The sequence below is a fragment of the Girardinichthys multiradiatus genome, chromosome 10 (genome assembly GCF_021462225.1).
Source record: "Girardinichthys multiradiatus isolate DD_20200921_A chromosome 10, DD_fGirMul_XY1, whole genome shotgun sequence".
In the NCBI taxonomy this organism is placed as follows: domain Eukaryota; kingdom Metazoa; phylum Chordata; class Actinopteri; order Cyprinodontiformes; family Goodeidae; genus Girardinichthys; species Girardinichthys multiradiatus.
Genome location: NC_061803.1, coordinates 31,791,029 through 31,815,007, shown reverse-complemented (window position 1 = coordinate 31,815,007; position 23,979 = coordinate 31,791,029). Strand labels below are relative to the sequence as shown.

The following is a 23,979-nucleotide window of genomic DNA, read 5'->3' as shown; positions in this document are numbered from 1 at the left end:
CCAAAGACATGCCTGTTAGGTTAAATGGTCTCTCTAAATTGCCCTTAGGTGTGTGCATGGTTGTTTGTGTGTTGCCCTGCAATGGACTGGTGACCTGTCCAGGGTGTACCTTGCCTCTCGCCCATAGACTGCTGGAGATAGGCACCACCTTCCCCGTGACCCACTATGGAATAAGTGGAAGAAAATGACTGACTGACTGATATGCTAATTGCAAAAGTATCCAACCCCTTTGGCATTTTTCATGTACTGCTGCTTCACAACCTGGAAATAAAATGAATTGTTGAGTGTTTACTCCATTTCATTTACAGAACATGCATACAAATTTGAAATTGTCTTATTTTTTATGTGAAGTAAACAACAAATAGGACAAAATAACAGAAAACATCAGTGTGCATTGCTTTTCACCCACTCTAAAGTCAGTACTTCATAGATCCAATTACAGCTGCAAGTTTAATTGAATGAGTCTCTATGAGCTTGCCACATCTAGATTTTTCCCCTTTCCTGAAGGCAAAACTGCTCCTGCTCCTTCACGTTGGATGCTTTTCACATGTGAACAGCGATCTTCAAGTCTAACCACAGATTCTCAATTGGATTGAGGTCTGGGCTTTGACTTGACCATCCCAACACATTAAAAAGTTTCCCCACAAACCACTCAAGTGTTACTTTAGCAGTATGCTTTGGGTCATTGTCCTGCTGGAAAGTGAAGCTCAGTCTCAAATCACAGGCAGACCGACAGATTTTGCTCAAGAATATCCCTGTATTATGCACCATTCATCTTCCCTTTATTTCGGATCAGTTTCCCAGTTCCTGGTGCTGAAAAACATCCCCACAGCAAGATGCTGCCACTACCATGTTTCACTGCGTGGAAAGATGGATGGGAATGGTGTTCTTGTGGTGATGGTATGTGTTAGGTTTTCACATAACATAGCTTTTTCCTTGGTGGTTGAAATGTTTCATTTTAGTCTTATCTGACCAGTGTATACATTCAGGGAGTCACTCACATACCTTTTTGCAGACTCAAAACATGCCTTCTTATTTTTAACAATAAGTAATGGCTTTTTTCTGGCCACTCTTCCATAAGGCCCAGCTCTTCTTTCTTCTTTCGCGGGGGGAGCGGGCCAGAGGCAGGGTACATCCTGGACAGGGCAACACAGAGAGACACAGGACAAACAACCATGCACACATTCAGACCTAAGGGCAATTTATAGAGACCAGCTAATCTAACAGTCATGTCTTTGGACTGTGGGAGGAGAGTGGCAGGAAAGAACCTACGCATGCACTTGTACATCCATGCAGAAAGACCCCCGGCCAAGAGTCAAACCCAGAACCTTCTTTCTGCAAGGCAACAGTGTTACCAACTGCACCACCGTGCAGCGAGTTAATTTTCCTAATTTTAAAACTCGTTTAGGATATTCATGGTTCTAATGGGGTTTTTTTTAGGAAAAAGTCAATGGAATGTCTGATTTCCATAACTATTTCTGGCCTTCTCCCTGTTTATCTACAGATCTGTTCTAAAGAATAGCATGTGGGAAGTAATTGTCTCCAATCCGCATCCTGGACTAAAATGGGAAAAGAAGGGGTCTAAATCTTGCATCTTGAATCACGTCTTTCATCATCTTAATGAGACCATCTCATTAACTGAATATAAACACATTTAACTGTTCTGGCTGTATATGTTCTGACTAATCAGAGCTTCAGTGGCTTTCCTTTGATCAGAGAAATAACTGATTTTGAATGAGCCCATGCGTTCTCGCTGTTTGCTGCAGAAAGTTTAATTGTTGGCATTAAAGCTGCTAAAACAGTGTTTTTATTGGTGTCACTGGTTTAAACAGCAGATAATCTGGGCTCATAAACAGCCTCCTTCCTGTTTGCAGTTATCCTTCAGATCTGAATGGAATACATCTTATCATTCTTCCCAGTTTGTACTTTTCCTCTTCAAAAATCCCAGTTAATTTTTAATAATCCCCTTTTCTATCACTGTTATTCCTCACAATCCCCTCAGTTATTCTCTTACCAGTCATCATCACAATTATGTGTTTAAGTTTCTTTCTTTTTTTTCTTGTCCTCTCCATTACATCCTAACTGTTGTTCAGTTTCTCTAATCTGACAGTTCCTGCTTTCATTCCTCCTTCCTGTTTGTTCCCGCTCCACCTTTTTCATCCAATAGGACAGACATAGTTTGAAGAAACTTTGACTTCAGCTAATTCTAAAATTTTGTGTTCTTGTCATCTCTAAAAGGAAGTTTACAAAAGCACACCACATCTCTTCCTGTTGTTTTATCCTCCCTTTCCTCTCTTTCTGTTCTCCTTTTTTGTCTTTTTATCCTTTCCTCCCTCTCTCCTCCCTCTCTCCTCCCTCCTCCTCCTGAAGCACTAGTGGAACAGAGAAACATTAGGAAACCTCAGGCCCTCCTTTCTACTTCCTCTCAGCTGATTGTCCAATGGGAGCAGGGTGGGAGGCAGACCCGCAGTGGGGCTCACACCCGCCAGATGTGGAACTTGCTGCATTCAGTTAACCACAGTGAAACGTGAGCTCTCTCTGCTCCTCTCCAGCTTGGCTGCCTATATTTTTGGGATGTTTTAAACAGGCAAGGACAAAGACGCTTTCCCTGGGCAGGGTTCAGCCTGAGCAGATATTTCGGGTTTGTGGAAGACAAGGGAAGAAGAAAGAGGAGGAAAAGACATTGTTACAGAGAAAGAAAGGGATAGACGGTAAAGTTTGGCTTTGGTTGCTTCAAGCAGCTGTGGAGCTGGAGCTCAGTTGACAGGAACAGCTGCATGTTTCTGGGTTAATATCAGTTTTAGGTTGATGTTTTTTGTTCTTTCTCAGATTCTGTCTCTGATTGGTTCGTAGAGCTGCAGCCTGTTGCTTTGATTAACTCGCCGCATCATCAGCCATGTGTTGACGCATATCTGCGCCTGCTAGATATGCATATCAGAGTCTGTCATCAGCAGCTCTCTGTGTTAACCTGACTTATTCTCAGTTATACCTTTTAGTTTATAACATGTTCAAAACTACTTGTTGATCCTGATGGTTACCATGGCAACAGTAAGTAGGCTTTTTGAACAGGCTTTCCAACTTCACCCATATTCTTGTAGCAATTTAAAGACATGGCAACTTAATAGTAGCTTTAAGGGTAACTAAATTCCCCACTTCTCCTTGTTGGCATTAAATAAAAGCTTATATTAGTGCTTTAGCATAGCTTCCTGCTACGGGAAGTTAGACAAGTAGCTGTTTCAAAGAAGTTACAAATAACAAGTCATTTATTTATCTTTTAACATAGTTTAAAAACCTATTAAAAAAATATTCTTTGTTGTCCCACAGTGGGTATATTCAGCTTAAAGCAAACAAAACTGCCTTGTTTTGTCTTGAGGATATTGATGAAGTTGATGTTAGGAGCTCAAACAGCAGTGGGAGGAAAGTAACAACCGTCAAATTTCTCTCCACCAGCCTGCATCCATAGTCTCCATGGTAACTATCTGCTAAACTGGTCAAGATCCATGGTAGGTCCCACCACTTCTACAACTACTTCTGTATTTATTTATTTTTTATTCAGAGATGCATTACAGTTGCAGGATAGGCAGTTTACGGTCTCCACTGCTGCCATCCTGCTGGTACAGCAGGTAGAGGTTTCTATAGAGATAGCTTACATGCTGCATATGTAGGCCTACTACCTACAGGTCTAATGGCCCAGCCCTCATGTTCAAGCATGCCACTTTTAGCGCATCTTCAATTGATTATGCAGCTTCTCCTCTATAACCAGCCATCATTATCTTCTATACATCCAAAAGTTATCCTTGCCACCATCAAACTGGGAATGAAAGGCATCATAGTATGAAGCCAAAATAAAGTTTTCCTGAAGCAAGAGTGGCTGCTACAGATGAGTGAGCACCCACTTTTGAAACTTGACATTAGACTTGTCTGAGCTGTAATCTTTAAAGTCAAGGGTTTGTTTATCTGTTTGTGGTGATCAGTCCAAGCAATCCTTTATTATGGGGATATTGCTAATGTCAAATGTACTCTGTGCAGCTCTAATTCCTGCTTTTTCGGATTAGTAGCAAGCATTATAAATGTTCCTCCAGCAATAAGTAATACTCTGCCAGTATTCGTAGGATTTCACATATGTGTAACACCTCAAGTGATAGTACTGTGCGGTTGAAATACATAAAGTGTGTTAAAAAGGTATTTGTCCTGTTATACATTTATTCTGATTTTGCTCTCAGTCTTACCTAAATGGTTTAAACCATCAAACAAGTTTTGACATTAACCAAACATAACCTGAGTACACTAAACACTAAACTGTGTTTTAAGTGATTGTATCACTTATTAAGTGAATGTGTGTTAAATCGTGAATTAACTTTAAGTTAACCACAAAAGCTGAGATCAGTAGCCAAAGCCTGACCTGTAGAAGCAAGAAAATCCTTAAATCCGTTGAACACCACCTGTCTAGCAACATGAAGTAGGCTAAGAGATCTCAAAACACAAAGACCAATCTCATATTCTGCTTTCTAGCAGACAATCCTGAAGGACAATGTCTAGCCATTATTTTATAACCTTAAGTTCAAGCACACAAGGGTTACGCAGCAAGACAATGATCCAAAGCACACCTGCAAGTCCGCCTCTGAAAGGTTTTAAAGTGGCGTAGTCAAAGTCATTTAATTCTGACCAAGATACTGTAGCATGACGTTAAACATGCCACCCATGCAGGAAAACTTACAATGTGGCCAACTTAAAGCAACTCTATAGAGGGGACAAAAATTACTCCATAAAAGACTCGCTGCCAGTTATCACAAAGACTTTGTCAAGTTGGACGAGGCTGGCTCTTGATGTGAAACAGATGCTTGTATTTATCCAGGTTATCTTTGTCTGATATCCAAATATGTCTGTTTTGTTTGCCAGTAGAAAGTTAAGTGATGTAGGTCATGCCTACATCCACTGTGATTTTTTGCAACAAAATGTTTCCAGCCACTTCTCTAACAAACATACAGGTCCTTCTCAAAATATTAGCATATTGTGATAAAGTTAATTATTTTCCATAATGTAATGATGAAAATTTAACATTCATATATTTTAGATTCATTGCACACTAAATGAAATATTTCAGGTCTTTTTTTGTCATAATACGGATGATTTTGGCATACAGCTCATGAAAACCCAAAATTCTTATCTCACAAAATTAGCATATCATTAAAAGGGTCTCTAAACGAGCTATGAACCTAATCATCTGAATCAACAAGTTAACGCTAAACACCTGCAAAAGATTCCTGAGACCTTTAAAACTCCCAGCCTGGTTCATCACTCAAAACCCCAATCATGGGTAAGACTGCCAACCTGACTGCTGTCCAGAAGGCCACTATTGACACCCTCAAGCAAGAGGGTAAGACACAGAAATAAATTTCTGAACGAATAGGCTGTTCCCAGAGTGCTGTATCAAGGCACCTCAGTGGGAAGTCTGTGGGAAGGAAAAAGTGTGGCAGAAAACGCTGCACAACGAGAAGAGGTGACCGGACCCGGAGGAAGATTGTGGAGTAGGGCCGATTCCAGACCTTGGGGGACCTGCAGAAGCAGTGGACTGAGTCTGGAGTAGAAACATCCAGAGCCACTGTGCACAGGCGTGTGCAGGAAATGGGCTACAGGTGCCGCATTCCCCAGGTAAAGCCACTTTTGAATCAGAAACAGCGGCAGAAGCGCCTGACCTGGGCTACAGAGAAGCAGCACTGGACTGTTGCTCAGTGGTCCAAAGTACTTTTTCAGATGAAAGCAAATTCTGCATGTCATTTGGAAATCAAGGTGCCAGAGTCTGGAGGAAGACTGGGGAGAAGGAAATGCCAAAATGCCAGACGTCCAGTGTCAAGTACCCACAGTCAGTGATGGTCTGGGGTGCCGTGTCAGCTGCTGTTGTTGGTCCACTCTGTTTTATCAAGGGCAGGGTCAATGCAGCTAGCTATCGGGAGCTTTTGGAGCACTTCATGCTTCCATCTGCTGAAAAGCTTTATGGAGATGAAGATTTCATTTTTCAGCACAACCTGGCACCTGCTCACAGTGCCAAAACCACTGGTAAATGGTTTACTGACCATGGTATCACTGTGCTCAATTGGCCTGCCAACTCTCCTGACCTGAACCCCATAGAGAATCTGTGGGATATTGTGAAGAGAACGTTGAGAGACTCAAGACCCAGCACTCTGGATGAGCTAAAGGCCGCTATCGAAGCATCCTGGGCCTCCATAAGACCTCAGCAGTGCCACAGGCTGATTGCCTCCATGCCACGCCGCATTGAAGCAGTTATTTCTGCAAAAGGATTCCCGACCAAGTATTGAGTGCATAACTGTACATGATTATTTGAAGGTTGACGTTTTTTGTATTAAAAACACTTTTCTTTTATTGGTCGGATGAAATATGCTAATTTTGTGAGATAGGAATTTTGGGTTTTCATGAGCTGTATGCCAAAATCATCCGTATTAAGACAATAAAAGACCTGAAATACTTCACTTAGTGTGCAATGACTCTAAAATATATGAATGTTAAATTTTCATCATGACATTATGGAAAATAATGAACTTTATCACAATATGCTAATATTTTGAGAAGGACCTGTATGTTGGCTTGTGCTTCAGATGTAAGGAACAATGTAATGACACCTTTGAAAATTAAAAACCACCAAAATATCTTTTAGTACAAACATTCTGTAGGAAAAAATTTCAATTCATCTGTATATTTGACTAATTAGATGATATATACTGATGTATACTAATGTCTACATATTTGCCTTAGCCCATTAAATATTTGAATATAGTCAGTGTTGGACTTCTACTGCTACTTAACTTTTTTTTGTTTTTTGGGAGTCAAGCCAGTCATTCTGTGCTGTGTTTTTTCCCTAATCTCCACAGAAATGGCTGAAGATGTCTGTGGATTCTGAGAACTCCTTTGTTCTGCTGTCGTCCCGAGAATCCAGGACTTCCTGTATCTTTCAGACTGCTGATGAGAGGGATGAAATCCCAGGAGTGGGAGAGGAGAGGTAAGTGACATCTGAGAAGGGACAGAATCCAGTCTGTAAATCTGCTGCAGGAACACCGTTTAAACAGATCCTGTGATCCTCCATCTGTCCTCCTACAGTGTTCTTGAGATGCTGAGTTATTCCAAGTTCTTGGACCTGGAAACATGGCTGTGTATGCCGTCCTCCCTGCTGCTGTCCAGGCCTCTGGACTTCACCCACACCTCCTCCTCCTGCTCCACCCTATCCTCCTCACATGCTTCCAACCACTCCTCCAACTCACCAACGATGTCTTCTTCATCCTCTGTGGCCTCCATTTCTCGGCATTCTATCTGCAGCGAACCGGGAGAAACCCTGCTCAGGTAAATTTGTTGTACAATTTCAGGATTCAATACAATTCAAAAATACTTTATTAACCCAGAGGAGAAATTAATTGTTGTTGTAGCTCATATTATGAAGGTTTCTTAAAAGAGTCATTGTAGATGCTGGTTGCTGTGGGCAGGAAGGATCTCCTGTAGCGGTCTGTCTATCAGCAGATCCGAGGAAGCCTTGGACTGAAGACACTCTGTTGTTGTACAACAGTCTCATGAAGAAGATGCTCAGGGTTCCTCATGATGTTCCTCATTTTATGAAGCATCCTTCTTTGCACAATGATATCCAGAGGCACAATGATATCCAGATGTCTGGAGTCCCCAGAACAGATCCATCCTTCTTTATCAGCTTGTTGAGCTTTTTTAAGTCCCTGGCTCTGATGCTGCTCCCCCAGCAGATGATGGCAGAAGAGATCACATTCTCCACAACAGACTTATAGAAGATATGCAGCATCTTGCTGCAAACACCGAAGGACCTAAGGTTCCTCAAGAAGTATAGTCTGCTCTGTCCCTTCTTGTAGATGGCTTCACTGGTGCATCTACAAGTATGTTGTCCAGGTGAACACCGAGGTATTTATACTCCTCCACCACCTCCACTTCTTCTTCCATGATAGAAATTATGTTTGACCTATTCCTGTTTTTCTTAAAATCTACAATCATCTTTGTTTTATTCACGTTCAAGATGAGATGAATGTTTCCACACCATGCCACAAAGCGGTCCACCACCTTCCTGTACTCAGCTTCTTGTCCATCTCTGATCCACTCTACGACTGTAGAATCATCTGAGTATTTCTGCAGATGACAGGAGTCTGTCTTGTACTGGAAGTCTGAGGTGTACAGAGTGAAAAGGAATGGTGAGAGTACCGTCCCCTGTGGTACTCCTGTGCTTCTGACTACCTGGTTAGACATACAACCCTTCAGTCTCACAAATTGTGGTCCGTTTGTCAGGTAGTCTTTGATCCAGGAGATTGTTGAGGCCCCCACCTGAGTTTTCTGGAGTTTCTGACAAAGGAAATCAGGTTGAATTGTGTTAAATGCTCTGGAGAAATCAAAGAACATGATCCTCACAGTGCTGCTGGCTTTGTCCAGATGACAGTGGGTTTGTTGAAGCAGGTGTATGATGGCATCTTCAACTCCAACTCCACAGTGATAAACAAACTGAAAGGGGTCCTGATAGTTTATTGTTTGCTTACTCAGGTGGGCCAACAGGAGTCTCTCTAGAACATTTGTGGTGTGCGATGTCAGGGCAACAGCTCTATAGTCATTGAGGATTGATGGGTGAGTTTTCTTTGGTACTGGAACAGGAGATCTTCCACAACACTGTATCCTTCATCTGGGCCAGGCTAAGGTTGAAGAGGTGCTGCAGAATCCCACTGAGCTGCTCTGCAAAGGCTTTCAGGACTCTAGGGCTGACACCATCTAGACCTACAACCTTATTCCGGTTCAGTCTCTCCAGTTGTTTCTACACCTGACTTCTTGAGACACACAGGTGGAATGGGGAGGCAAAGGGAGCATCAGTATCTTCTGATTTGGTTGAAGGAAAATGTAGAAGCAGAATAATCCATGGCTGAGATGGAAGACATTTTAGATGTGACAGGAAAGCTGTGGGTCAAAGGAGGGTGGAATGTCTGATTGGCTGTGAGCAGGAGAGGAGGATGATGAGCTTCTTTCTGAACTGACCTTTTGAAGTGTTTAGTTCTTTGGCTCTGTCCAGACATCCATCGGTGTGATCATCCTTCTGCTTGAGACCTGTGATCTTCTTAATCCCTGACCACACATCTCTGATATTGTTTTGCTGGAGCTTGCTCTCCAGCTTCTTCTTGAACACATCTTTGCTGTCCCTTATCTTGACTTTAAGTTGCTTCTGCATACTTCTTAATAATTCCCTGTGTCCCTCTGTATGCTCTTTTTTTCTTGCTAAGCAGGTCCTTCAGGTCACCGGTGATCCAGGGTTTGTTATTGGGGAAGCATCACACTGTTCTGGTGGGGATGGTTGTATCCACACGGATGTTTATATAGTCAGTGAAACACTCAGTCATGGCATTGACGTCTTCTCTATGTGGCTGGCACAGTGCATATAAGTCTGTAGCATCAGAGCTACAGACTTATATGCACTGTGCCAGGGCTTTTTCAACTTCCTTTGACCATCTTCTCAGTTCTCTTTATTACAGGTTGCCTCTGAACAAAGGCCGTATATTTCACACAGAGAAAAACAAGATTGTGATCTGATTTGCCTAGAGGAAGTCTTGTTTTAGAGATATATGAGTCCTTGACATTTGCATAAAACAAATCCAACATTTTGTTTTCTCTGGTAGAGTAGCTGACAAACTGTTGAAACGTTGGAAGTGTAGCAGAGAGTTAAGCATGGTTAAAATCACTAGATATTGCCACAAATGCATTGGGGTGTTGTGTCTGTATCTTAGCAACAACTAAGCTGATGGCATCACATGCAGTGTCTGCAACAGCTAAAGGTGGAACATATACTGTTGCCAAAATAACACTGATGAAGTCTCTGGGTAAATAATATGGACAAAAACTTACTTCTAACAGTTCAATATCTGGACGGCAGAGATGACGCTTCACAGTAACATGTCCTGGATTACATCATCAGTTGTTCACAAGTACTGCCAGTCCTTTACATTTGCCGCTCCTCTTTAAATCTCTGTTTGCTGGTATGGTTAAAAAGCCCGGCAGAGAGACGCTGGAGTCAGGGATATGATCCTGAAGCCATGTCTCAGTGAAACACATAATACTGTATACCTGAGACTCTGTCTGGTACCTTTGTAGGGCTTGGGAGTTTATCCAACTTGTTTCCCAACGATTTCTCATTGCCCATCATAATCAATGGAAGAGATGGCTTGAACTTCCCCCTTCTCTCTCTTCTCTTTGCTCCTGCTCTGCATCCACAGCGCCTCCTTTTCAACTCATCAGGGATTTGGGGTTGTAGTTGATGTATTATTTGAGCTTTTGAAATATTAATCAGCTGCTCCCAGCTGTAAAAAAAACAACCCCGTTGCCACGGTGACGCATCATCACAAATATCCAAAAGTTAAAAAGTATCAGCAAAAATCCTTCCAGCTGCACAGCATCCCACAACAGAGAGGATAATCATCGCAAAAATATAAATTTTATCCACCACAAGAGGAATTTGTGTTGTTAAAAAGAAATAATCAGAATAAAAAGTAACAGAGCCACTCCAACCTTGAGCCTCGCAATTCTAGCATATAGGATGTTTTTCACATTACTGCTCATCGCTGTAACTCTTAGACAAGTGGATTTGTTTTAGGTGCTCGGATAATTGAGACTCAAACAGTTGTCAAAGGAGCAATTTTTGTCCTGTCAGCCCAGAGAATTTTCCACAAGGATCATTAAGGTATGTTTTGGCAAATTTAAGACAGGCCACTGTGTTATTCCAAGTCAGCAGTGGTTTTGGCCATGTTGTCAACCTTTTCTTATTGTTAAATCATAAAGACTGACTAAGACAAATAGGCCTGTAGTTTTTTAGATGTTGTTCTGGCTTCTTTTGTGACCTCCTGGATGACTCGTTAATGCACAGGTAGTAGTAGGCCACCCATTCATGTGAATGGGAATTCATGGAAATGTTCACCACTGTTCCCCGATTTCTCCATTAGTGGATAATGGCTCTTACCATGGTTCACTGGAGTCCCAAAGCCTTAGATATGGGTTTGAAACCCATCCTGTCAGGATCTGCCATTTTGGGTTTTGTGTTTGTTTACTTTCTCAGCTAGGTGTTTCTATTGCTTTGGGTTCAGTAGTTTGTTTATTCCTTCTGTCATCCTGACAGTTTTGCTCTCTCTCCTGGCTCGTAGATTTAGTAGTTCTTTCTCCCCTCGCCCATAGTTCCCTTGGTGGTTGCTTTCTCATGGTTTTCTTCTCTGGTTATTATTAGTACAGTTGTCCTTGCTTCTCTGGGTTTTCTAGTTTAGTTACTCGCTTAGTGTTTCTGTGCTTGTTTACTGTTAGGTTATTTATTCTTGCTGCATTCTTCTAGTTTATTAGTTCCTTTTTCCCCTCTGGCCTTAGACCCCCTTTTGCTATTCTTTACCCAGTTGCTTGTTTCCCTTAAGATTAGTTGTTCTTTCCCAGCCTTGCTCTTTAGTATAGTTCCTCTTGTCCTTGCTTTGTCTAGTTAGTGTTCCTTTTAGATTTAGCCTTGTGTTTTATGTTTATGTTTCCTTTTCCTAGAGTTGTCTTTAGTTTAGTTTAGTTCTCCTCTCCTGTCTCTGTGTTCTCTAGCTTCCGTTTCCATAGTAACATATTCCCTCAGTTCCAAGCAGCCTGGTCCACACCTGTTTCTTGTTTCCTCTGATTACCTGCCTCCCTGCCTCATTGGTCCATACTCCCCTTCCCTCAGCTTATAAGCTCTCTAGTTTTCATTGTTCGCTGGTCCTTTACGTTATCAACCCTTGCTATCTTCCTGAGTTTCTCCTTGTGGTTTGTTTTCTGTTTTGCCTCCTGAACTTGTGCTATTGGATAACCTGCCTGTACTCTGCCAGCCTGCCTTCTATAAGTCCACCTTCAGTTTCATTATTAAACTTTATCTATTCACCAGGCAGCCTCCTCCCTATGCTCTTCATCCCGATCCTGCCTCCAAAACCACAACACCGACAATTCCAAACTGATAGACAGCAATAAAAACATCATCACATTTTGTGATTTAGACATGGTTATTGCACCTCATGATTAACTGAATAGTCCAGTCATGGAAGAGCAGATTCAAGTCACTCCACCAAAAATACATTCTGATCCACCTTAGGAGGTATGATGTATTACAAAGCAAAGACAGCTGCATCATCTTTTTAGTGTATAGTTGCTCACTGAATGATGATATCGTGTCACTCACCAGTTTCCATCTAAGAAAAATGTTGATCAGCATCATTTGATGCAGATAATAACATGTTGGCACAATAATTTTGCTAGTATTTAAAGCACTCATTAAATTTCAACAGTGTGGATAAGTATTGCGACACATAGTTCTGTCCCATGCAGGTGGTTGTAAGTCAAATCCCTCTGGTTCTGTAATCCTTGATATGGCGTGAAAGCACACATGGCCTCTGGTCACAACGGAACAACTTGTATGATGTGGAAGGATAATGTCCTTTGTAATACGGAGTTCATATTTACGTGTTTATTGCGGAAACGGGCTAAAGATATTACTTCCCTCATCTGTTCCTAAATTTATTTAGATTAGGGCATGATCTGTTGCTTTTAAGATTTTTTTGCCCACTTCATCTTGTCAGAAAGGTTCCTTTTGAAGGAATTTCTTCATTCTACAAGTCTGAAAGTATTCAGAGCTTAGTGTGGCTTGTGAAAACAACCCAAAAATGTTGGTTAATCACAGTTAATTCAAGACTTAACAGGGAGGGCTATTACTTTTTCACAAAGGGCTATGTTGGATTAAATAGTTTTTTTCTTTTAACGGATAAAATCATGATTACACAGGTTATATTTGTCCGAAAAACACTTTTTGGGATTTGAAACGTTTAAATGTCACATTATAGAATAAATAGAAAACAAATCTATAAATTATCTTTCACATTACTGTAGCAGGACAGTAGCTCTATATTTATGCACATCTCTGTGCAGCCTTGTTATGAAAGTTTGCAGAAGGCTTAATGGCATTTACTTCCAGAGCACTGTAAATTCAAATCCCAAAACAGAATTTTTCTCTATTGACCATAACACAGTCTGCAGAGTTAAATATCTTCACTCTGGAAACTTTAGCTGTCCCGCAGAACTACAGTGTCCTGGTGGAATTACTCATTCATGACCAGAAGAAATCCTCATGCTGAGCTACGCCGAGCAATTATGCAGCTCTACAGGAGGCTGATGTCAGGGAATTAAACTGAAACCTGCTGAAAACCAAACAGATGACTAATGAAGTCTGACTAAAAAGGAATAACAGGAGCAGCAGGAGCAACTTTCTCAGTCTAAACAGTTTCCCAGTTAATTGCTCCATAATGACAAAAACTGTTTAGGAATCTTTAACTCCAAGCAGTTTTTTTTATCTGTGTTTCTGTTCTTCCATCTCATAATATGAGGAGACTCAATTACACTGGACTACTTTGGTCAATCCTTAAACATCTCCCTCCTCTTCGTCATTCCATGGATTGTCTATAAGAAATTTACATCATCAAAATGAAAAAGAATAAAAATAATCTCTGCAATTTTATAAAGTCCATTTAATACTTTCATGTCTCATCATATTAAATAGCAGGCCTGTAACTGGACCTGTGGGCCCAGATAGAAATCAGCTGACAGTCTCTGTAGGAATGGTCCCCTGCAGAACCTCGGCTGAACCTCAGCAGAGAAAACTGTTCTGATAACAATGTTTCAGCCGTTCCAGAACAAAGCTGGCTGTAGATAGAGCTCCTCCCTCCTCCTGCAGCCAGAGGGAACATTGTTCCTCGGCTCTCAGAGCTCATAAAGAACCCATCAGGCACCATGGTGATGGCAGTTACAGCAGCAGAGATAAGCTGTGTGGCGGCAGGGAGCCCGAGGGAAAACGCTAGTGTTTATAGATGTAAAGGAAATGGAATATGAGGAAGTGTGGTCATTAGGAACGTGGTGTTGAGCTAGAGGGGTCTTCAGACAGAACTGACACATCCATCAGGAATGTGGTGGATATTCTTGAGGTGGGATTTTGTAATTTGTATCATTTGACTGAAGGTTAGCTGTTCTGATTCTTCATATTTTTTAAATCATTGATCAAAGCTGAGTGGTGGACTTGGATCATGTGACTTAAAATCGAATGTCTAAATTTAGTGACTTTAAACTCGATTTGATAAAATCAGAAAAGACTTTGAACTTGACTTGGACTCTCACAACAATGACTCGTGACTTCACTTGGACTTGGTGGTCTGACTTCATATGTGACACCAAACATAAAGTGTGTAACATTTTTTTGTTATTTTTCAGACGTAAAAAACAAAATAAAGAAAAACAAAAACAAAACTATATCAATGCACAACAACAAGATACAAAGTGAATAAATGTACAAGGATGCAAATACGTTTTACTTACAGCACTGGATTAGCCTCCAGCCTCCAACTTTCCATTCATTAAGCCTTGCCAGATTAACTCTGATATCTGAAGTACTTGACTCTCGATTTTCTCGATTAACAAACACACACACACACACACACACACACACACTCTCTCTCTCTCTCAGAGCAAGGTAAGGTAACACCACCGTTCGGCACCGTTACACCTGAGAGCAGCAGTGTTCCTTCAGTCTTGTGTTAGTACTAGATTATTAAGGATCCAGAAAAACCTTTTCTCAAAATGTAAAGATTGAACAATCAGGGGACCTAGCTGGTTCAGATGGTTCTGATAAAGGTTGCGTGTTAATCCATCAAATGATGGATTCAATCTGAAATGCTGAGTTGGACTGAGCTGCTGGATTTTATCTTTGGGAGGATAAATAAAGGACGACATCGGGTCAGGGGATCATGGAGGAGTCGCAATTACGTCGTTTCAGAGGACAGGTATCAGGTCAACACCTGCACATCCTGAGCTTACTTCCTGAACTGCTGGCAGGTTGGGTGCTTGGGGCTTTTGATTCTGAGTCTTAAGTTCAATTATGTTTTAGTTTTTATTGTGGAAGCTAATATCTTAAACCCTGCACAGATTTATTCATATCAGCTAAAATCCTAACATCCCTGTAAAACCAGGATTTATTTTCGTGAGAAGTTTAATACGAAATTAAAATGACTCAAAAGGGTTAAGAGTTGATTTTTGTTTGATTTTAACATTTCTGCAACATCTTTGAACTTGCAATGAAAAGTTCCATAAGTTATTTTGTCCCGTTCTTCCTGCAGATAGGTCTTTAGGTGTCCAACAAGTGTCCAATTTTCTTTAATTTTTTAGAATTCTTTATGGGGGACACTCTAGGATTGGAGGCAGGACTGCCCTGTAGCCTTACTTTTTTCTCTATCAGCCATGCCTTTGGGATGAGTTTGCAATGTGTTTTTCTATTATCTAGGTGAAAAATGCATGGACGTCGCTGGTAAAGATGTTGTCTTGGAGACAGTATAAGGTTGCTCAAAAATCCCTGCTTGACTTTTTTGCATTAATACTGCATTCCTGAAGTGGAAGTTAACTTTGCCAAGGGCATTGATTCAAACTCTTACCATGATACCACACCACACCTTCAGAAAGTATGGCTGAATGGAACTGGTTTTCTTCCAAGAAAGACCTGGAATACTGATTGATCTGACAATAGTTTCCACTGTTCCTTTGAACTGAGTCAAAGTAGACATCAAGAGCAGTTATTTGTGCCCATTTTATTTCTCCCAAAAATGTAAGTCTTAGCTGAGTAAAACTTTATTACTAGCCTCTGAAGGCAGTATATATTTTTCCCTGCAGGTCCTTGGAGAGAGATTCCTCCTTCCTTACACCTGCCCTTGGAAAGGAGGCAGCATTCCTGTCCACGCCGCTCCTTCCCATCCTCTCCTCTACCCCTGCTGCTTCTTCAGAGATGAGCTCACCGCCAACAACGGGAGACTCCACCTCGAGCAGCTGCATCAGCGTCAGGAAGCGGCGCCGACTTGCTGCCAGTCCTGGAGGACTCCATTGGAACTCTGAAGGTCAGAACTAACTGCAAGGTTTTCATCATTTTGGAGAGATTGGCTTCACTCCTTCAGTGTCAGATGGACAAAAGGTTTTCAAATTCAGCAGACTTTGGGTTTTAAAGCATGTTCTAAATTGTTTTATTTTATTTTCATTTATTGTAAAGCCAAGCTACGCTCAGAACCTCACTCAAAACCTCAGAGTGATTCTTCTTGACCATTTCATTTCATTCGCACATCCAGAGCACCAGGACTAAACTGGGATCTCTGTGAGTCTCCAGATGAAATGTATCTTTTAATGATGATCTGCTGTGAGGAAGCTTAAAACCCAGGAATCATGAGCAAAGAACAATCAGTTTAGCAACATTAACTTTTATTTAAACCTAACAGAAACACCTCAGGCAGGTTATTCCAGGATCCAGATTTGGAAAAAGGAATGACTCTCGAATGACATTCAGCAGATGGTGAGAAGGATTTTGTAGACTAAGTAAAGAAAATCAAAGATCATAAACGTTGAAGAGATTAAGGATTTAATACGGATTAGGTGTTGCAGAGACTGAGTTTAGGCAGGTACAATAAACAGAAATAAACAGAAAATGTTCAAATTAAAATACCCAAAGAGAAAATCTGAACTGAGGGACCTAAACAGTTCCTGGTGAAACAGAATAATCTTAATACAGCTGCTTTTCAGGATTGGTCTCCTCAAATCCAGCTCTGTTATTAACAAGAAAAGATTTTTAACGGGTTTTTTCATTGGACGCTGTTTTTGACTCTGTCCCACTCCGCTAATATTAATTCTTCTGTCATACTTCTGTACTCCATCAGAATGTCTGAGAGGTTAGTGTTGTTCAAAGAGAGAGGTAGAGGCGAGGTGTTGATCCGAGGCAGGATAAAGAGATCAGGAATGTTTGGGATATGGCGCTCGGGCTCCCGAGGCTGTTTACTTCGAGCGGAGCTTTACATCCGTGGTAGTTGCTTTCTTCTTTAGCTCCACCCTTTTGGAGAATGATAATGAGCTTCCTGGTGAACAGATTAGAGCCGCTGTCCTTGTTCAGCTGAACATCTTCCAGGTGATCCTTTGACCTCAGCTCCTTTTAGTCTGTTTAAAGCCATAGTGAGACGTTTCCAAGTTTTTAAGATTTCTTCAGTAGTTTTAATTATTTCTCTATGGTGTAATTACAGTACTCCATACAGCTTCACTGACTTTTATAAACAAGAGCTGGATGAACAATTTTGAATTCATTGAGGAATTTATCTGATCCATACAGCCATTTATACATTCAGGCTGAAATATATACATGCTCTTCAACTAATTACTGGTTAAATGTCATTTAGCAAACTGAATCTCGACCATACACATTTTATCTTTTATTTTTTTGTAGCCATCAACAATCTTCCTGCATAATTATGTTTGGATATTTCAACTCTCTTCTTATACAGAGTTCATTTAAACTGGTTGGTTTTCTGGAACAGGTTTGGCTTTTAAGCAGAGTTCATCAATTTTCAGCAGAGGTAAGGTTAGAGCTTTGGGACAGCCATTCTAGAAGCTTAGTGTTAGCCTGCTTTATCCATTCCAAAACCATTTCAGATATGTGTTTGAAACACCCAGTTGTGTCCAATTTCAACCATCTAGCAGTTCATTTGAGTTGAGGTTGAAGAATTTCAAAAAACACCTAGATTTTTGTCTTGTCTGAACATCATACTTTTCCCAGAAGCCATTTGACTTGTTCATGTGGAGATGTCGATTTTGGAGCAGAGATTTCCTGCTTTCTTTTCACCTTCTGGTTTCATCGTTGACAGAAACACTGGTGCTTCTTTGTAGGAACAGCTCCAAAGGCCCCAGAGCAGTCCACAAAACAGAATCAGTCTACTTTATCATCTTGTGCTTTTTTAAATCACTGGCTGTAATACAGCTACCCCAACAGAAGATGGCAGGGGAGACTGTACTCTCCTCAAGAGATATATAGCTGCAACCAGTGAAGAACCTAAAATTCCTCAAGAAGGAAAGTCTGCTCTGTCCATTCTGGTACATAGCTTCACTCTTCAATCCAGTCTGCTGTCCTGGTTGCATGACGGAAAAGTGTTTGGCATATTATTTTTGACGTATATGTTTCTCTTGAAATCTACAATTATCACCTTTGATTTGGTCACACTCAAGATGTGATGACTGAACCCACACCATGCCACGAAGCTCTCTGTACTCAGTCTTTTGTCCATCACTGATAGACCCGACAACAGTAGAGTTACCTGAGAATTTCTGCAGATGACAGGACTCTGACTTGAACTGTGTACCGAGTAAAAAGGTATTGTGAGACTGCAGTCCCCTGTGGGGCTCCTATGCTGCTGACACGACAGACACGACCTTTTAGTCTCACAAACTGTGGTCTGTTTGTAAGGTAGTCATGGATCAAAGTGACTGGTGTGTGGAGTTTCTGACATAGTAAATTGGGCTGAAGTGTCTTAAATGCACTTAAATTTTCAAAGAACATTGTCATCACAGTGCCACTAGCTTTGTAATAATGGGTTTGTTGAAGCAGGTGTGTGATGGAGTCTTCAACTTCCACCAGGATATGCAAACAGCAGAGGGTCATGAAAGGTGCTTGTTTGCTCACTCTGCTGACAAGGGGAGTCTCTCAAGGACTTTCATGTTGTAGGATTTCTGGGCAACAGGGCTAAAGTCGTTAGAAACAGTTGGATAATGAGATTTAGTACTGGGACAAGGTTTCACAGCAATGGAACCTTCTCTTGGGTCAGGCTAAGGTTGAAAAGATGCTGCAGAATCCACCATAGTTAGTTTGCAGAGGCCTACAGGCCTCTGATGCTAACACAAAGACAACAAGCTGTTTAATGCACATCTATAGAAAGAACTCCACATATGAATAACAGATGATCTTCAAATCTAACTAGAATTCTGTTTATTTGAATTGCAACAAGTCATATTAAACAGCAAGTAAATCTAAGCTGTGATGCCACTTCCAGATATCTGTATTGTTTGGATTAGTTAGAGATGATCATGTAGATCAGTTCTGTGGAATTAACATATCTGCAAAGGGTACCCCCTGTTTATGATGCAGAGGAGATCAATTTCCTTTTCTCAGTCTTACTTCCTTCAGTGCTCACCTCACATTCCTCACTCACCGTTTAACGCTCTCCCTGATTGAATTTATGTAGTTTGATCTGGATGTTGTTTAGTTTCTGTCCACCAGAGTGGGCTGTGTCTCTGTTATTCAGTGCTAAAGTAGTAGACACAGGGAGGTTGGATGTAGTTAGAAATGACTCATTGGATAATATTATTATCTTTGATAGAGTTGACTCTGTGATCTCAGATAATTTTACAAAGCTGAAATAAACTCCTGCAAAACTGACTAAACCAACACCACTGGCTGTGTTACTGTGTTTAATTTGCACCTCTGCTGTTTCTGAGGCTCTTAAATCTCATTGAACTTTAATAAAACAACTCCACAGGTTATCCACTGGTGAGATTAGGAGATTTTTATGACTCAGGACCTTGGTTACCGTGGTTAGACAGAGTGGATGCAAACATTTAGCGGTAAAGATGAGGCTTCCAGTAGGAAAGAAGTGCAGATGAAACATTCTTCTGAAAAGAAACCTGTCACACAGCGAGGTAAAATCATCCACCTCAGATGGAACAAACATCTTTAACTTTAAAGTTAGTTTAGATCCAGATTTAAGGACAAAGGCTTAACCCGAAGAAATTTATTTCTTTTGTTGAGGAAAGAACCAAACAAGACAATGAGCAGTAGCTTTACTCAGACTGTTAACACTTTTTTCATTGTAATTCTGTCAGATAGGTTGGTGTTTTTACAACTATTACTTCTCTCTTCAGCCTTTAACGTGTAAATATTTTAACTGATATGATAAACACTGTGTGTCCGTGATGTCAACGGTGTGTTTGTCAGGTAAATTTCCTCCTCATCAAACATTCATAGCTGTGCCAGCTGCAGCTCTGTACCAAGCTTTTCAAGCTTGAGCTATATCACACAGATGCTCTGAATCTACATGTTGCACTGTGGGAATGGTTTGCTATCCATGGTCAGAAACTAAAACTTTTTCCTTCTATCTGACAGCTAAATTATTCTGACATGGAAATACTGGAAAGTGTCATTCAAAGGAATTTTTCTTCACGGGAAACAGAAATGTTTTTGGCCATGTTTGTTGCTGTAATCCACATGGTTCAGTGTTTAACAGAGCTCTATGGCTCCACTTTGTGGCTGCTGACTGTTACAGCGCCAATGTCGGATTTCTTTTTTTTTTTTGGGGGGGGGGGGGGGGGGGGGCTGGGATGCTCCCAAGGTATATCCATCAATAAATTAGAATGTTATTGAAAAGTTTATTTCTGTACCTCACTAAGTAAAACAAATTGTATAGATTAGCACACAGACTGATGTTTTCAAGTCTTTATTTCTGTTAACTATGATGATGTTCTGCCTACAGCAGTCATTTAATTTCTTACATCAAAACAATAAGAAAACGTAATACAGAAAAATGTGCTTTATAAAAAGCATTTAATCCCTGCATTAATTGTGTTTGATTGTACTTTTAATTAGACAAAAGAATCTCATTGCATTAATATTCCAATTTACTGAGACGTACCTGTGGAACTATTTCATAGGTTTCAAAGTCTTTTATCAGTAAATTGTTTATAGTCCCTCGTGATGCCCTGTGGGATTGCTCCAGGAGTATGTAATCGGGGACCCTTTATTAGGGGCCATCCGGTCCCTGTACGAGCGGAGCAGGAGTTTGGTCCGCATTGCCGGCACTAAGTCAGACCTGTTCCCGGTGCATGTTGGACTCCAGCAGGGCTGCCCTTTGTCACCAGTCCTGTTCATAACGTTTATGGACAGGATTTCTAGATCATGACCGAAAGAACGAGATCCCGGATACAAGCGGCTGAAATGAGCTTCCTCCGTAGGGTGGCCTGGCAATCCCTTAGAGTTAGGGTGAGGAGCTCGACCATCCGGGAGGGGCTCGGAGTAGAGCCACTGCTCCTCCACATCGAGAGGAGCCAGTTGAGGTGGCTCGGGCATCTATACCGGATGGCTCTTGGACGCCTTCCTCGGGAGGTGTTCCAGGCACGTCCCACCGGGAGGAGGCCCAGGGGACGGTCCAGGACACGCTAGAGGGACTATTTCTCTCGGCTGGCCTGGGAACGCCTTGGGCTCCCCCCGGAGGATCTGGAGGAGGTGTCTGGGGAGAGGGACGTCTGGGTATCTCTGCTGAGTCTGCTGCCCCCGCGACCCGGTCCCAGATAAGTGGAAGACGACGAGACGAGTGTTTATAGTCCTGTGCAAGAACGTCTTTCTAACCTGCTGTATATCACCTTCTACACCAAATCCTGAATGATGGAGTCCCATTGTTGTCTTCTTAGTGCTTGGTGTCGATCCAAGTTTTTTGGCTTCTAGCTTCTCCACCTGCCTTTAGAGAATGTACCACATGTACTCTCTAGGTTTCATGTCATGCTCTGTGAGATATGAAACCTGTAATACAGGTGGAGATCCAGGATGTCAGCAGCTGAATGTTGCTCTGTAGGTTGGCCGGGCTCTGCCTTAGAGATGAGAAGGGAGCTCCATCATCTAAGGGGAGATTGGAGTAGAGCTGCTGTTTCTCTGTATAAGGGAGTCGGTTATGGAGGTTCTGATCAGGATGCCGCTTTTTAAAGGTTTCACTTGGAGGAGACCCAGAACTCTCCCTTTACAGTCTGGGAACAGCCCGTGTTTTTTTTCCAAAGAAAATATTAAAAGGAGTCTTTTGTTTTGGGTTATCTGATCATTGTAGATGATGAAATTGACAGATGATGACATTTACAGGACATCTACCCGAGACAATAACTTTATATCAATCAGTCAGTCAGTAATTACCTTTTAAGACAATTAAAGGAATTTCAGAGTAACTTAGTCATGTTTATCTCTAAATCAACTTGTTTTGTGTATTCTCAGCTTTTAATTTTTACTTACAGATGATTTACACATTGTTTGCCCTTCTTGCAACATTGAAATGTTTTGCTCCTTTCTTGATGTTGTCACCTTCTCATAAAACAGCACCAATAATAACAATAAAAATTATTTCTGCCTCTCCATTAAAGTGGTGCTCTCCTATGTCTATCTTTTATTGCTTGGTTTTATGTCCACACTGAATCAGCTGCTACAAAGACAGTTAAATAACACTCAGCAGAACAATGAAAAACCATTTTATTAAATCTTTCTTTTTTATTTCCCATAAACTGAATGTGTTCGAGTTCTAAATTGTGAGTTTGACCTGGATGACCTCCATCTAACGCAACCACATTCAGAGACCTTCCATTTTTTATGTTTTACTGTCCTCATGCAGTTTTAATGCAGCAGCTCAGGTTTTCAACTGCTGTGCAGAACATCACCCGAACCATGTGCACGCATGCAAGAATTGAAATATGAAGCTTCTGAAGAAGCACAATGAGCTGTAGCTCCTGACCCACTCAGACTTTAAATTTGAAGATATTCTTTGGAGGGATTTCTTGGTATCCATCTGAAAACCTTTACAATTTTATCTGACAGCCAAATTCACCCGCTGCACATGTTTTAGAGAGCAGATTCCTGTAAAATAAAATTCTAAAAACTAATTTTCCTTTTCTAAACATCATTTTATCAGATATCTATTATCAGCAAATATTAGATAAATATGAGTTTAGGTATATATAATTTACCTGTTCTAAACATTAAAAGGATGTTCCCAGGTTATAATTCCAAAGTATTCTCATTCTATGAAAACAAAAAAAGAGTTATAGAAACAGTAGCAGCCTTCAGCAGCTGTAGACTGTCTCTGTGTGTGTGTGTGTGTGTGTGTGTGTTCTTGTACTTTTTGCTGAGTGAGAACCATTTTTCGTATTTTTATGGCAAAGTGAGGACATTTTGACAAAGTGAGGACATTTTCCTGGTCCTCACTTTTTCAAATTCCGTTCTTGGGACAGGGGTTAGGTTTAGGACTAGGGTATGAATTGAGCTATTAGGGTTAGGTATTAACTGGTTAGGGTTAGTGTTAGGGTCAGGGTTAGGCACTAAAAATCAAGGAAAATGAATGGAAGTCAATGGAAGTAACCGAAAAGTTCTCATAAAGATAGTAAAACACGGATGTGTGTGTGTGTGTGTGTGTGTGTGTTCCTGTCTTGGCATAACAGTGAGAACCATTTTCCCGATTTCACCATCAAATTGAGGACCGTTTGTACCAAAGTGAGGACATTTTGCTGGTCCTCACGACCTATTTTCCGGTTAGGCTGAGGACTAAGATGTGAATTGACTTTAGGTTAAGGTTAGGGTTAGGCATGCACGGGTAATGGTTAGGTTTAGGGTTATTGTCAGGGTTAGGGCATAGAAAGGGTTGAAAATGACTGAAAATCAATGGAAGTCAATGGGAGTCAACACATGGTCCTCACTACAAGTGTAAAACAAGTGTGTGTGTGTGTGTGTGTGTGTGTGTGTGTGTGTGTGTGTGTGTGTGTGTGTGTGGTGTAAAGTAACCACCAGTCTTCTCCAATTTCCATCTTCCAGGTTCCGTGCAGCGCGACTTCTGGTCACCTGATCCTCCTTCTGGATTGGCAGCAGGTGGAGCCAGAGGAACAGGGCTGAGTGGGAGGAGACTCCCTCTGGGTCAGACGGACAGGGTGACACCTGTGTGGACAGCAGGTGATCGGGCAGCTCTGAGGAAAACTTTGTCAGCCGATGATCAGCTGCTGAGGCTGGCGGGTGGAGAAGTAAAGCTGCTGAACCGGCTGGAGAGAGGTCGAAAGAAGCTGCGCAACATCCATGTAAGTTTATGCTTTTATTCCGAAAAGGCATATCTGAGGTTCTGCTTTTATTCTGAAAATATTTAGTAGAGATTCTGCATTTGATGGGGACATTTTTCATCAATTTCTTCTTATTTGGAAAACATTCAATTTGTACTTTTATTTTAAAATATTCATAAGGTTTTCGGCGGTTATTCCATAAGTGTTCTTCAATTTCTGCTTTTATCCTGAAAATATTCTGTAGTCTGT

General features: G+C 41.2%; 1 protein-coding gene across 1 annotated transcript in view; it reads left to right on the top strand.

Moving 5' to 3' along the window:
* Nucleotides 1–2,602: 2,602 nt before the first annotated feature.
* The window catches only part of ankfn1 (ankyrin repeat and fibronectin type III domain containing 1), a 119,853-nt gene continuing 98,476 nt past the window's right edge, over nucleotides 2,603–23,979 (top strand). The window contains exons 1-6 of the mRNA XM_047376417.1: nucleotides 2,603–2,711; nucleotides 3,451–3,503; nucleotides 6,888–7,015; nucleotides 7,114–7,353; nucleotides 15,751–15,971; nucleotides 23,495–23,751. Coding sequence (XP_047232373.1) covers nucleotides 3,501–3,503; nucleotides 6,888–7,015; nucleotides 7,114–7,353; nucleotides 15,751–15,971; nucleotides 23,495–23,751 — 849 coding nt within the window. The 5' untranslated portion in view covers nucleotides 2,603–2,711; nucleotides 3,451–3,500. The remainder of the gene's footprint in view (nucleotides 2,712–3,450; nucleotides 3,504–6,887; nucleotides 7,016–7,113; nucleotides 7,354–15,750; nucleotides 15,972–23,494; nucleotides 23,752–23,979) is intronic.